The sequence below is a fragment of the Pavona decussata genome, unplaced genomic scaffold (genome assembly GCF_977016875.1).
Source record: "Pavona decussata unplaced genomic scaffold, jaPavDecu1.1 SCAFFOLD_155, whole genome shotgun sequence".
Classification (NCBI taxonomy): domain Eukaryota; kingdom Metazoa; phylum Cnidaria; class Anthozoa; order Scleractinia; family Agariciidae; genus Pavona; species Pavona decussata.
In genome coordinates, this window is record NW_028145567.1 from 2,862,295 (window position 1) to 2,877,568 (window position 15,274).

The following is a 15,274-nucleotide window of genomic DNA, read 5'->3' on the forward strand; positions in this document are numbered from 1 at the left end:
TCTTACACGACTGAATCCAGGACAACATTAGGGAGAAGCTAATACGGCGAAGGCAACAAGAACGTCACATGGGATTTATTATGAGAAAAACAAAGGCCCTGCATTTGCGTTATAAATTTTGGTACATTTCTTCGCTGTACTCGACAACATGAAATCAAGGTTTTGTTGAGGATATGAGCACATAACGGTAAATGTTTCATTCTCTGACTCACCTTTTAACGCCGTCCCCACCTGTTCTTACTGGATAGTTAAGCCACATTATACAAAGTGAACAAATTAGAATAATCGCAAAGTAGTACAAGTAACGGGAACTTGTATTTTCAAGTGACGTTTTCCTTGGCGTTCCCGTCGTGGTTTCTTAAAAGGGAACTTAAGCAGCGGTGACGGCGACGGTAACAAAACGAAAGGTTTATTGAGGAAAAACAATCGCTCTGCACGTGCGTTTTAACTTCTAGTACATTTCTTAGTGGTCCTGTGCAAAATAACAACGTCTTATGTCCAAATTCAAGGTTAGGCGGAAAACGTGAGAACAAGCCGTAATTTTTTTCATTTTTTTTCTTAATTTGAACGCCGTTTCTACCAATTAAGTTCCTGGATTGTTCGGTCCCATTGTACAATTTGAACAAGTTGGAATAATCGCGACGTAGTTATCAGTTTCAAGTGACATTTTCGTTGGCGTTGCCGTCGTCGTTACTTATGTACGGACCTTACGAAAACACGACGAAGACGGCAACGCCGCAATGAGGAAAAAACAATCGCTCTGCACGTGCGTTTTAAATTTTGATGCATTTCGTAGCCGTCCCCTGCAAACAACAACGTGAAATGACCAAATTTAAGGTTTTGTGGAGAAGGTCAGCATACGACGGTGAATTTTTCATTCTCTTTCGTAACTTGAACACCACTCTTTCTACAGATTTGGTTCCTCGTTAGTTCGCCGTTTTTGTTCAAGTTGAACGAGTTGAAATAATCGCGAAGTATCACAAATAAAATGGAATTATATTTTCAAGTGATGTTATCGTTGGTGTTGCCGTCGCGTTGCTTGAGTTTCCTGGAGTCTCCACTGCCCACAGGCAGCCCAAGCTCAATATCAGAGAACTGTTTTCCACTTAACAGTGGAATCCCGAATGACGCTAACTCGCCGAAATCGCTTCGAATAGGCTTCAAAAGCTGATAAATGACGAAGAATACAAGTAGAAACAAGGTAAGTTGATTTTATTGAGAAAACGATGTTGGTTTCTGCCATTTTACACAAATCTGTTGTATTCCCATACAAATCCTTATAATTCAACGGTTTTCTGATATTGAGCTTGGGCTGCCTGTGCACTGCCGGGAGGTGAATAGCAAATACCATCCGGGGTTTAAGTAGTTAAGCTGCTACCAACTATTAAATTTATGATAATTTATGATAATTTGTAACTCTTTCTTCCTTTTTGCACAGGAAAAGCAGAAGTACGAGATAATGGCCAACACGTTCAAAGGTCTTGATGATGTAATAAACTTGTACTGTGAGCTTCATGAGCGATATCCTGGCATCATTGCTATACTGGACGGAGTTCGAAGTTCGGTTAGTATAAAAGATAGTCACTGATCCTCTGCTAGTCCGAGGTCGCTCCAAGGGGACGGGAAAACAAGATGTAAACGTAGGCATGCAATAGTTGGTTTGCATCGACGCCAGGTTGGTGGACAAAACAAAAGAAAATTTGTTCACAAAGTTTGTATAACAATGGCAGGTAACTCCCAGAGGACAAATATGTCATTGTTCCTGTCCACCAACATGGCCACCATGACGTCACATGCAAACCATCAATATGTGTAGAAGGGCTGGCAGCCTCTTCAAGTGATCGCAAGGCAATGTCCAAACAACCGATACTAAGCATCGGTGACAGTAACGAAATCAGTAAAACTAACGATATCCGCCTGTACTTATTTCCCAAGTGCTACCGTATGACATGAAAATTTGCGGGGTTTAATTTTCGTGACTGCTTCCACAAATCGTAAAAATAAGATTCCACGAAAAATTGTAGCCGCGCAATGTTTTTAGGGTTACGCAACGGCATCTTTCAGCATCTTCATTTCTTACAAAGGTGTATTTGTGTATATTACTTAGTTGAACGTCACTTTTTGAGACAGAATTATTGAATGTAGGACCGCAATGTGTGCAGAAGGAATAGAAAGAATTTCATTTTCTAGCGATAATGAATATCGATATTTCAAGTATAGATGAATGTTTGGTTTTATCAAGAGAAGATAAGGTAATATGGTCACCTTAAAGGGATCCGAGTGCCGACATTTCGAGCGTTAGCCCTTCGTCAGAGCGGACGAAGGGTTAACGCTCGACACGTCAGCACTCGAATCCTTTTAGGTGGCCAAATAACCCAACTCTGTTGATAAACCAAACATTCGTTTCTACTCCCCACCGACGCAGCACCACAGTTTCTTAAGAAACTAACCCCATTCTCTGAGTATCGATGAGCCGCTTTTATATTCTACTTTTCGTTTCTAAGGGTGCGTTCAATTGACCCTATTTAGAAATAGGAATACATACAGTGTACATTGATGTCAAGAAATCCCTCATAAGAGGTTTTTGGAATTACTGGAGTAAAAAAATCGCTCTCGAATTATCATGCGTCAGCAGAAATGTCTTCCCAAATTACTTAAAAAGAGAAATCTGACGGCCATTCCGCTTATTCTTATTCAGGAATACGGTCAATCGAACGCAACCTTATAGTTGTGATAAATTACAAAATTGTCTGCTTTGTGGGTATCGCAAGATTTTAATTTGTTCCCTGCGAAAAACAATTGTCAAACATGTAAACTTTTACTTCATTTAGGACAAAGAAGGCTGGAAAAAGCTCAATCAACGGATTGGAGAAAAGTGTTTTATAGTCGGTGGTGACTTGTACAGAAAACATGCTAGTGTGCTGGCGTGTGGAGTGACAGAGAAACTGAGCAGTGTTGTAGCTCTTAGTGTGGACCAAGCTAACACTGTCACAGGTCTTGGACAAATGGCTAAGACCGTCGCGGGTTAGTTGGATAAATTAGCAGACATGATAAAACCGAAAAAAATGTTCAGTAAGAGTACAGTAAGAGTAAGAGTACGGTCGATCGTGATGACTCTTTCAATTGAGTGTAGCGCCTTGAGGAACTATTTAGATTACTAACAGTCTCACTTTTTAATAATTTTTTATTTTTTACATATACAATTTGTTAGGCGCATTTGATCATATACACATGCTAATTTGCGCCATACAAATATTAACTATTATTATTATTATTATTATTATTATTATTATTATTATTATTATTATTATTATTATTATTATTATTATTATTATTATTTTCTCGTGGATAGCAGAACGGGCGAGACACCCGAGCACGCGTGGGAATCGTCTCAGCGCGAGGAGAAGGGACGCGCGCGAGGTGATTTTTGCGCGCAGTCGCGTGTTTCACCCTCCCGTCCCCTACTATTCTTGAGAAAAATAAGAAACAAGTTATAGTCGAGGACCTATTTACGTTTACATGGGTGTTCAAGCCCAGAGTGAGACCCTGAGTCATGTAACGCCTTTTAGTTTTAAGAAGAAATTGTTTATAGGAACGTTAAAGCTAAGATTGGCCAAGATTTTAAGAACCTGTGAAGGACATGCCCAGGCTGTGATTAAGTGAGAACGACTCTACTTTGTCCACTTGTTGTGGAATAATAACCCCCACCCCCATTGCAGACGCGAAGATCCTTCTGATAATAAGCCCGCTCGAACATAAGCTCACAGACTGTAAGTGTAAGCCTTTTCAAGGTATTAGCTTGATGATTTAAGCGCTTCAAAGCTGTTTGTAAAGTATTCAATCCAACCCATTTTGAAAGGCAAAATTCCCTCCAGTAATAACATCCCTTCAAGCGCCCCATCTCCCGCTCCCCTCTCCTCGAAAGCTGGCCCTCGGCTCGCCGAAAAGAAGGCCCTTACAACGTCCTTTTGACTGGATATAAGCCCACATTTTAATGTATACAGCTATTTTAATTAATGTTGTCGGATTTTAAGGCCTCGAACTTACGTGACAAAATCGAAAGGTAGTATGGGTGACTGTTTTGTAATTTCACGTTTTTCAGTGCCATAAGATTAGACAAAAAAAATACTAAAATTATTCACCTCTGTGATTTTGTCCACACGGTAAGCCATAGCTGAGGTTGGTAATTTTATTAATAGAGTACCCATATTACCTTGCGGTCTTGTCGCGTAGGCCTTCCAATCCACGGCAGCCACCCTGTGTGCAGAATCCATGGAATGTTCATATACGACTTTTGTTCTTGTTCCACAGACCAGGGAGGCCTTCTTGCGCTGTCAGACGGACCGTGTGCGGACCCTTCTTCTATTCTTGTGGATCTGGTGAGGTTTTTGTTCGTTTTTAGAGGGTCAAGTATGTGTTATGATTTAATTACTGTTGTAGTTAAATCTCTATTTGTTTGTAACTGTTATATACAGGGCCTCTCTGAAAACCACCATGTTGTGAGAGAGCACACTGTATAAACACTGTTATAAATAAATAAACAAGTAAAAAATGTATGAACAGTTTTGGTATCAATACAATAATATGGTCCTGAATTGAACAAAACGAAAAACGATTTATTTTCTTTCTTTTCAAAAAGGGTAAAGTTTTTTTTCCTTCTGGTTTGTCTCTTGTAAATAATATGAAAAATAATGGCGGTGTTACACTGCGGCTTAATCTGTTTCTTTGTATGTTAACGGTGAAATGTTTTGTGTCGTTGTCTCGCAACTAAGGTGCTGCGAACCAATCTCTTTGTTGAGTCTTGTAACCATTCAAATGAAAGCTACTGAGCAATACTTTCCTTTGTTGCTGTTTGTTAAGCTGTTCAAGTCAAGTTGGAGTGTGTGGATAAAATCCTAAAGTGTGTCCATTCAAATGTAAACTATTAAGCAAAGACTATTTTTTATTCTGTACAAAGTGGTTCTAACTTTTGATTCTTTGGATAAAATCCTAAAATGTGAGCATTTAAATGAAAGCCACTGATTCTTTGGATAAAATCCTAAAGTGTGACAATTCAAATGAAAGCCACTGAGCAGTACAGTACATTTCTACTGCCTAGCGTTACTTTCCCATTGTACTATTTTCATGCAGTTAAATGTCGTTCTCACAGACATTCAGTTTTCATAGAAGTAAAAATAAACCATCTGAATGCAATGGTCACATTTCACAGCTGAGCTGTATGGCCAGTACCTCGCGCATGGGCAAAGCCATATCATGCAGGCAGTGGCATTCATACCCCAGTTGTTCAAAGGGTGGATAACTAATTACTTTATCCAGTGGGTAAATCGCTATCTAGCGGAGAAAATGTACGCCAAGTAATACATTTTATTCGCTGCAAAACAACAAACCCGCTGAACAACGTTATCCGTTCTTTGAACGAATGCAATGCTTGGTTTTATCAACAGAGTTGATAAGGCCATCGTAAAGAGATTCGTGCGCTGACGTTTTGAGCGGTTATTCGTTTCCACTCCCTACCGACGCAACAGCACAGTTTCTTTTACAAACTAACCCCTTGCAACTACAGTCGAACCTGTATTAAGCGGTCACCCTCTATTAAGCGGTCAGTTGTCAAAGTCCCGAAAATTACTTCCCTTAATTACTGTAATCCTGACCTGTATTAAACGGTCACCTCTATTAAGCGGTCGCGGTCACCTAAAACTAAGTCCCAACGAGCTGATTTCTATTGTCTTGATGAAAGTCTTTTTACGTCTTTAAAAAGGACATTATGTTGAAAGATAAATTCGCAAAGAAATATCCAAATCTCTATCATATTATTGTCTCTGGAGTTAGTCTACCGGTCCCATATGTCTTGTTGTCTCTCTGTTATCAGGGGTATGTTGTCGAGGTTCGGTTGTTTTAAGTTCATGCCTGTGATTTCTGAAATCCACTGTAGATGGTTTATCACTCTTGTGTACACTCCGTACTTGTACGGTACACCGCACCCCGTTTGACCAAATGAGGCCACCCCGGTTAGATACCACCTTCCCTCTCCTCCCTGACACATCAGAGGACCTATGGAAACGAATTAAAGTAGTCAGACCCTTTGTAAGGGTAGGTCTTGTCGTATGTAGACCACATGAAGCCCAGGCGACCAGCGTTTAACTGCCGGTTTCATCAGATGAAGCAAGTAGACGTGCTAACACACTACTCCTGGATGGAATTCTATTTTATCCCAGAGTTATCCCCTAGCCAGCCGATAAGTCGATATAATATAGCTATGCTGCGCTATCCTATGCTATTAGTATGCCATGCTTTGCTTTGCTATGCTATGCCATGCTATGCTATGCTATGCTATGCTATGCTATGCTGTATAGTGCTTTGCTGTGCTATGTCTTTCTATGATATGCTATGCTGTGTTGTGCTACATGCTGTGCTATGCCTTTCTATGCAATGCTGTGCTGTGCTATGCTATGCTGTGCTGTGCTGTGCTATGCTATGCCTTTCTATGCTATGCTATGCCATCTTATGTTATATTTTGTTTTCTATCAGTATCTTTCCACATATTTAACCTAACGTCACATTAATATTAATCTAATAATATTTTATCCAGTGGATAAAGTTGCCTACGTTGAACAACTAGAACCAGCATTTTAGTTGTTGTTGTTGTTGTTGTTGTTGTTGTTCTCACTTGCTTATCTTTATGCTTATGTCCTTGTAAAACCAGCCTTTAACGCCGATCAAAATTCAACAACTTACCCCCACTGTCTCCTTCACAAGTGTCTACACCCCCCTGTTTGTACCCTGCACAGATCATGTCTCCAGTAATCACACCACTGTATGACGGGGGGGCGTTGCATTGCTCGTGTGATACTAGTGGTAAAGCAGCTTCGTGCAGTATTCTCGTAGGAGGGCCTTTGAGTTTCTGAGTCCCCCAGCCGGCAATGTAACATATTTTACCTTCAACAAAATAAATAAGTAACATGATAAATAAAACTAAGAAAACAAAGATATAATTTACATAGAGAACGTGTACAGGTAATTTCAGATAAGCGAGTCTAGACTGAATGTTTTATCGTTTTTATAAAGCTTTAAACCTGTCCGGAGAGCGTATAACAATTGAAAGACAAGAACTAACTGCAAACAACAACAAAAAAGTTAGGTACAAAGGTTGGCCATTTTTAAATCTGCCAGTCACACAAATTGCATTCATGAGTTACTTCTTTAAACAATAATATTTTAAAAAATGAACTCGAGTTCTGGTCAAAATCAGCGTTTACTGATTCAAAGTACATGTCTATCTTTCAATAGACTGTGTGCCAAAATAGCTTGAACTAAACTACGAAAACAAAACCTTTCGTTAATGATTACATCCATATATGGACGACATAACTTCTTCCCTTTCCAGTAGAGTGGAGAACTTTTCTTCTTAAATTTTAAAGAAAAACGAAGTGATCTGTTATGTTCGTTGAACCTTACCAGCGTCAAATGATTGTCCATCGTCAAGACACATGCTTTGCACTTTTGAGGTAAATTTCACTGGTTTGCTAAGCTCCAACAAGGCGAGGTCATGTTTAGTTGAAATCTGGAGACCATTCGACGTGTTCGTTGTTCCTATGTCCCACTTGGGATGTAAGTACACCTTTTTTAAAGTTATCTCTTGCTCGCTCCCTTCCTGTTTGTCCATGTTGTGTTCGCCAACTCGTACCTTTATCAAAATATCAGTTCACATTACTTATTACCATGATAATCATAATCATAGTAAGAATATTAATTACGAAAGCTTTTATTTAGACACGATATAAATTACAGCATAGCGGATGTGGTCGTGTCTTATGAAAAGCTAAGAAAGTGCTAGCTTTTATAATAATAATAATGATAATAATAATAATAATAATAATAATAATAATAATAACAATAATAATAATAATAATAATAAATAAGATCTTTCAACAGGGAGCCCACATCACAAAATGTGGTTTTCAGTGAGGCCCTGCATAAATCTAACGTAAGAATACAAAAAAAGAAATTACAAATGTAGCTATCTAAAAATAAACAGTAAAAAGGGTAAGACCGATAAAAGAGTCTACATGTTTCTAATAAGACGTCTAAAAACTAAAAAATTGGAAATGTTCCTAATGCCGTCTGGGAGAGCGTTCCAGTCATCTACCGCATGACAAATAAAGCGATGCTGACCCCATGAGCGCTTTGATTGTGGTAATGTCCATGAGATAGGTGGTGTCTTCGATAACCCCCACCCCTTCCAACACCCTTGTTATGACCAGTTTCCTGACTAAACCGTCTTGAAGTGGAGTGGGTGTCGACCCATAATAACAATTGTAAGGTAAGATCAGTATCGGCTGCAAATGAATATCAATATGCCTCAAAAGCCTCCAGTTAGTGAAGCTCAAAACTTCTTCAGTCGCTATACATCAGTCTAGACGGTAAATACCCGAGCAGCTGAATGCGTTTAAGTTCGTCAAACATGTTCTGTTGCGCAAGCCCCACACGTTACAATTCCTTTATGTTGGTTTAAAGTTTTTTGTGCTTCAACGGGTCAGTATCGTTTACATGATGAAATTTTGTTTTTGGTATTACCGCCACCTTCCTGCTTCATGTAAAGGGGTCCCCGAGGGAGCTTCGATGTACTTTATGCTTATATCGCATCTGCTCTGTTCTAATCGTAACAGGATCGTGTTCAAATGGCCGATAAATCGCTTTAATAACGGTGCAAAGGTGCCTTCAACAATTATTCATCATGAGCACTTTTCGTAAGAATAAAGTTTTGCCATTTGCTTGGGTGACTTCTGTATAGTAAGCTAAGCGCTAAGAGCCGAGTTACAGTTCACCAATCATAGTGTGCAATGGTTTATTTTCAAGGGTTGTCTAGCATAATACAATTGCATGAAGGTGGAATTACATGTCGAGGCGGAATTGCATGACGAGGAAATTCCGCTTTTAAAGGGCATTGTCAAAATACTTTGGTCATCAATTTTGCTGTTCACTGCAAACGATTAACTGTGTTAGGATGCATATTACCTTCAACATCTCTGGGTATTTGCTCGCGGGTACAATCATTGGTCCAATATTGGCAACAGTGCAATGTGCAGCTGTAAGGACCCAACGGTCCGATATAAGAGCGGCCCCACACTTGAAGTACTCTCCCAGCCCCGTAACAAAGATGTTCGCCATCCAAGGCCAGCTGCCAGGTTTAGCTTCGTGTCCCCCAGTGATCCTTTTGTTATTTTCCTGTTCTGCCCACTCTGGTCTCATACCACACGATGCTAAGTAAGCAAGGCAATTAACGTTGAGCCTGGAACTCGAAAATTAAATGTTCGGTATAGAAAATCAACTGAAATGAACTGTAACGTAACATAGGGTGCATTCTTTTGGGAAAATTCTAGCTTTTCTTATTCCAGTTCAGGAATAACAAAATGGACAGGATACCAATTCCCAAAATAAAGCAATTTTTCTTATTTGGAGTAAACCGTATTCCGTTCATTCTGCTATCAGGGACATTCCGAAAACAAAATAGGTCCCAAAAGAACATGAATACCGTCCATTCTGCGTTCTCCTATTGCGTGATAGTTACAATAGAATGCGCCCAAAGTCGCCCTTCGTGTTGCTATAGAGTGTGATCACGGTGCCCATGTTGGAGAAGCGAAACAATGAAATATAGTTCCCTAAAAATAACATTTATTTCCAAAAGGAAAATCATTTCTATTGTTTTGCTCCCACAAGATGGCCGCCGTAAACACACTACATCTACATCTACATTTACACATGGCAAAGGTTGGCCATCGCGCCACGGTGTGCTGGTGCTGGTGTATACACTCTTTACAGAAATTTATTGTAAATGAGACCGGGCGACCAGGAACGCGATTTTATATCTTTTAAAGTAAGATAAGTTTGGGCTGTACCACCTGCAAGATCATTTTATTGTTGATCAACTCCGTTACTTTACCCCAGCCTACATACTAGTAGAATGTACGGCACCTCGACAAATGTCTTTGTAGTAAGTTTATCTAGCTTCTACTGGATCCCATACGGTTTTGTTATGTGGAATTCAATAAAGCATACATTTTTTTTTTTTAATGCGAAACGTTCGGTAAAATGTTATTTCCTTGCCGGCAGAATACCTGCAAACAGTTAAACTCATTCAAAATTTATGTAGTGCTCCATGAGCAAGTGAAATTGTTTAGTTAATTATCAAACAGGGAAGGTTAAACGCCGTTGAAAGTTTTGCTCTCGACATCTAACATGCGCTTTCTTGGTCTCTCGGGCCCTGACTTCGAATTTAAATGTTTAAATTCCATGAGTGCGGAATGGACAAGAGATAACTTCTCCTTCTTGTTTGCCTCTAAAGCTTCTTTTATGAACAAGTCTGATCGAATCTGCGCTCCGTCCGACCTTAAGGCCATTTACCTCTTTAAAGAAAACTTCGTTACTTTTTTGTTTGTGTCGATGTCGTTTAATGCTGCGCTAATATATCGCAATTGCCTTTTTTTCTGAGGCTTGAATTGCATTGGGCGCGACAAAAGTGAGACATCTAAAAGTCGGCGTAGACGCTGGTATAGATAGCATTGGAGCGCGAATCGTTGTATTTTGACAACCGATTTTGATTTTGAATTTTGATTATTGATATGGCGGTTTCTTTGAGAGTATCGGCCCCACTTGTTAAAAATCTGTTGCATTGCAACAGATTTCCTGAATCGGACCAACTTTTACTAGTCGCGAATCGACCGTAAATCGGATCTGAAAATACACGTACGACTCAGTCGTGCTCTCAAACCGTCGGGTCAACGAAACGGGCCGACGAATCGTCACTGAATCGTAGCGTGTAAACTGGCCTTGAATTTGATGCAAGGGTTAATGCTTTCGTTACAGTTCAATTCTAATCCAGTCTCTGTCGGGTTACGCACCGTTCGTGATAAAACAGCCGAGAGTCTCGAGTGTAAGCCATTCACACTGATAACATAAATCGAAACTGACAGGAAACCAAACCGTTATATTTAATATTCAATCTCACCTGCTGTTCCAAAACACCAACAAACTTGCCCAAAATGACATGACATGCAAAACATCGCCACAGCGAAGCTCAGAATAATCCTTTGCAGGGCCATTTCTCTCAGAGGATTCCTCAGCCGTTCCTTGTTTTGCTAGATTAAACCTTGAATTCTTGGCCTTGTATTTTACGTTTCCGCCATGTTACTGGTACACACTTATGAAACAGTTATTTCTGTCCGTTACTGTCACTAAGTCGAGTGGGTGACCTTTCATTGGCGGATTTGTTTCCACCTTATTCCTTTATGATTCGCTCTTTTTGTTTTATTTACTTGTGTCTTACTTTTTTGTTGTTGTTCCTATTCCTTTTTTTTTTTTTACTTGTCTTAAGCCCGAGTTTTTTGCAGCTGGTCAACTATCTGCCTTTCAAGCCCCGGTTGTTCAGTGAGCGGATAACTCTATCCAGCGGATAAAATTTACTCCAACTAATGTATTTTATCCGCTGGATAAAGTTATCCGCTCTTTGACCGACTTGGCACTGTTTTATTCAACAGCGATAAAACTATTAAAGTTTCTATCGTCTAGGGTGCTCTACATGTAGAACGAAACAATTCAAACTGAGATACGAAATAGCACCAAAGACGTTTTTCCGGTAATTCCCGTAATTTTGAAATGAGACAACAGCGCACAAAATACAGTATTTGCACTGGGAAAGACTGGAATCCGGTACCAAATAATCACATTTAAAATCTGAACAAGTTGTGAATTGTAAACTTAATAACACTTTGTCAAAGATTGTACTGTTCACATTTGAGCGGTGTAACTAGATTTGAAACCGTCTAATCGCGTTTTGAATTTTCCATACCGGGAAAAATTTACCGATTAATGGATAAGAAATTATAAAAGCGATTACACGGTTTCAAAATCCCAACTTCTAATATAAGGATCCAAAAGGATACGCCAATATGCTTAATTATACCCCAAAAGTGCTCGTTTTGCAGTGTTCCTTGTCGGCCTCCGAAAAAGGTGTAATGTTTTAACGAGTCTCTCTTTTAAACTTCTTTGTGACGTCAGTAAATAATATACGTGCGCGCGCTAGAAACTGCGCATGCACAATTCCGTTCTCTTGCCGTATGTTTGAAGGCTCGGAAAAGCTTTCGATAAAACGATGACGGCCGCTTTTAATCTGAGGGTTTCAATTATGAGTGAACGTCCGATATAGACACCGAATATTAAAGTGAAGATTTATGACTTAAAGAGGTAAAACGTAGGACCCCAGTTAAAACCACCAAAGTATGTTTAAAGCCAAAAGTGTAAATGCATTAGAGTACTCAGTACAAAAGGAAGCCGTTTTGTTTGCTGAAGGCGCTTGCAGCCAGATCTTGGCCACAGTTTCCTTGACCCCTTAGGCCTGGTGATAGTTGTCTTCCCAAGTGATGTAGCAGTAATAGGCCATTTCCGAGTTGCTTTGAACCTCTTTATGAAAGTGAGGCTACGTGCAAAGTTTTTGTTATGAAAAGTAGTTTTCATTCATATGCAAACAAAACTAATTTTCATATGAAAAGTTTTGCACTTAGCCTCGCTTTCATAGTGAGGTTCACAGCAACTCGGAAATGGCCTATTTGACGACGGTTGTCGTTGCTGATTAGGCAGGTTATTCAAAAACTTGGAAATTTGTAAATTTGTATAGCGCATGACAAGATGATCAAATGCGCTTAACAGTATTGGGACAACAACATTATTGAATTGGAATTTGGAAATGTTGGTTTTTGAGAAGACGGGAAAACCGGAGTATCCAGAGAAAAACCTCTCGGAGCAAGGACGAGAACCAACAACAAACTCAACCCACATATGACGCCGAGTCCGGGAATCGAACCCGATTCACATTGATGGGAGGCGAGTGCTCTCCCCACTGCGCCATCCCTGCTGCCCGCATTTATGCGCAGCATAAAAAGCTAAATAATAATAATAATAATAATAATAATAATAATAATAATAATAATAATAATAATAATAATAATAATAATAATAATAATAAAAGGTGTTGGTAAGATCGAGATATATAGGGCTAATGCTACTTATCACAAACACAAACGTAACTAAGTCAGCTCGTTATTTGAAGTCTCGGAGATTTCTTGAGGTTCACTTGTCCAATCTGAAATTGAAAAAATCCTCAACAGTAATGAAATTCCAAGCAAAATTGATATTTACAAGGTTTAAAAAAAGTAGAAAAAAGAGCTATTAAAACCTATTTACCATTCAATATTTAAAATTCATTTCGCTTAAAAAAAGCGACTAATGAAATTGAAGGAATAACAACAAAATAGACAATAAAATGAGGTGGAAGCTCAAAGCTCCGTCAGAATAGCAAATTTTGATTTCTGTATAACATATTGGAAAAATTGCAATTCACTTCCATCTTTGTAATCCTTCATCTCCAAACAACTTGTTCTGTTTTGATCTTTAGAGTGTAGTTAGTCATGTATTAAGTGGCCTTCGGTTAAATTGCGTGGAAATTATGCAAGCGAAATTTCGAAGTTTTCCGTACGGACGCTGTCCCTTTGAATTCGTTTTCTAGGCAAACACACAAAACGACGAAATCGACGAAGTTACAAAATCAAAGGAGGCTAGAGTTACTGTGCGACCGAGCGACTTTCACTAACGTGATTGCCTTTCTTGTATTTTCCAGGCTGTGGCTTTTGGAGCGCGCTTCGTGAAGCTCGGTGGTCCAGTCCGCGCGGAACACGTCAATAAATACAGACGGTTACAAGAGATCGAGCAGGAACTGGAACAGAGAGGTCGCCTGGCGTCACAAGAACAACACCTGTTTCCGGTTATCAACGTGGTAGAGCAGGAGGCTGAGGAGTCTGGGGCGAGTGAACAGAAGTGAAACTTTTTGCCCATTTCCAAATACTGCAATGCTTTCTTGGCGAGTCACAAACACGCAATCTTCTTTGTTTGGCTAAGCCAGGTGAAAAACAGAGACAAAATGTTTCGGCTTTTAATGGCAGATGTTGTGTTTTTTGCCTTGTCAATCGTTCACTAATTGGCTTAGTAGAGAACCGTTATTGGATAACAACTGAGTCCCAAATCATCAGTGGAGTACGTCTCAGTAATACGCACACCGCTTTCCTAGGGACAACGGCCTCGCTTTGTCCCGACAAATTCCCCATATATTGTCTTGAGAAATAAACTCTGTCACACGCCTCTGTAATATAGACAATGAACACTGAAAATCAACTGTGTATAGTAAAATTCACATGAGTGTTTCCTATTTATTATGGACAATATCCACACATCATGTCCATATCAAGTAAAAAGGTGTCCAAACACGAGGGGACATGTTGCAGGGACAAAAACGAAGCGCTGAAAAACGTTGGGGGACATGTTGCACCGACACGTTCGCGTCCCCCCACGTGGGCTTCGCGACATGTTTCGGGGACAAAACTTTGCATTGATACGATGCCCCTTCCTGCTTTCGTTGCAAATATGCCTTTGCAACAGAATCAACATTTTAGCCAGTCACAGACAACGGACATTAATCTTTGTTTTCGTGCATTGGGCCGGAAAAACAAGATGGCAGCCATCGCTAGCGGAGTCTTTTTCCGCTGTCGATGTCTTATAGGCGTTTATCGTTTTCGCTGTAATGGCATATACATCATTAAATGTCTTTGGTTCGAAATCCACGAGGTCTGACGTTCTTTCACTCCTTCGGCCATGGCCGCCATTTTCTTAGACGATGTAGTGCCGCAAAGCATGATGGTCAATGACAAAACAAACTTGCCATTGCAGTCAGTTCGCTCGAGAGACTGAGTGACGTATCGCTTCAACATATTCTTGTGTGTAAACTCTATCTTGTCTAACCCTGAATTTGGTACTTCATATAAAACAGGCCTTTTTGTCGTTTTCATATGACTTCATGTTTGACAGAATTATGTGTGTTTTAGTGAGATTTAAGGTTAGAGGACACCTTGTGATGTCTATCATACATTTCAAGAATCTCATTAGCTAAACTCTGATGAAGTCCCTCCTACACGTACTGTCACGTGTCCCTCGGTGTGTAATACACGTGAATTTATCGCTGCAAAATGTCCCCTCATGTTCTGCCACTTTTAGCGTACTTTTAGTGTTAATATTTCATGGTCTCAATTCTAGTTGACCGGGAAGTTTTGTTGGCTACATTAATTCTGTATTGCAGTTCGATAAAACAAGAAGTCTTATGTGTAATGTTCGTGAGATTATTAGAGTTTGACAAAAATTTTTACTGGCCGTTGGTAAATACTTCACTTTGGAC

The 15,274-nt window shown here is 39.7% G+C and overlaps 2 protein-coding genes across 8 annotated transcripts in view; one reads left to right on the plus strand and one right to left on the minus strand.

Moving 5' to 3' along the window:
• The window catches only part of LOC146465872 (enolase 4-like), a 41,056-nt gene extending 26,836 nt beyond the window's left edge, over nucleotides 1–14,220 (plus strand). Inside the window, exons 10-13 of the mRNA XM_085128108.1 lie at nucleotides 1,439–1,564; nucleotides 2,832–3,024; nucleotides 4,312–4,379; nucleotides 13,670–14,220. Of these exons, the coding sequence (XP_084984234.1) occupies nucleotides 1,439–1,564; nucleotides 2,832–3,024; nucleotides 4,312–4,379; nucleotides 13,670–13,870 (588 nt within the window). The 3' untranslated portion in view covers nucleotides 13,871–14,220. The remainder of the gene's footprint in view (nucleotides 1–1,438; nucleotides 1,565–2,831; nucleotides 3,025–4,311; nucleotides 4,380–13,669) is intronic.
• On the minus strand, nucleotides 5,563–12,376 carry LOC146465874 (chymotrypsin-like elastase family member 2A). Of its 7 annotated transcripts, none has more exons than XM_085128027.1 (5): nucleotides 11,940–12,376; nucleotides 9,016–9,260; nucleotides 7,456–7,684; nucleotides 6,736–6,936; nucleotides 5,563–6,051 (listed from the first exon to the last, which is right to left on the minus strand). In XM_085128027.1, exons 2-5 carry the CDS (start codon nucleotides 9,247–9,249, stop codon nucleotides 5,831–5,833), a joined length of 885 nt encoding a protein of 294 aa, XP_084984153.1. In that variant the 5' UTR covers nucleotides 9,250–9,260; nucleotides 11,940–12,376; the 3' UTR covers nucleotides 5,563–5,830. The 7 variants fall into 7 exon arrangements, with proteins under 7 accessions (XP_084984153.1, XP_084984150.1, XP_084984152.1 ...); XM_085128024.1 differs by having other exon boundaries at nucleotides 9,016–9,289; XM_085128026.1 differs by having other exon boundaries at nucleotides 11,960–12,011.
• Nucleotides 14,221–15,274: the final 1,054 nt, after the last annotated feature.

Excerpts from the sequence above, each read along its gene's own strand:
- LOC146465874 (XM_085128020.1), bottom strand. The coding sequence starts at position 11,099 with ATGGCCCTGCAAAGGATTATTCTGAGCTTCGCTGTGGCGATGTTTTGC. Across the intron at positions 6,937-7,455 it reads TGGACAATCATTTGACGCTG|GTAAAATATGTTACATTGCC; the intron begins GTAAGGTTCAAC and ends ATTTTGTTGAAG. Across the intron at positions 6,052-6,735 it reads TTGTGAAGGAGACAGTGGGG|GTCCTCTGATGTGTCAGGGA; the intron begins GTAAGTTGTTGA and ends TCGTTTCCATAG.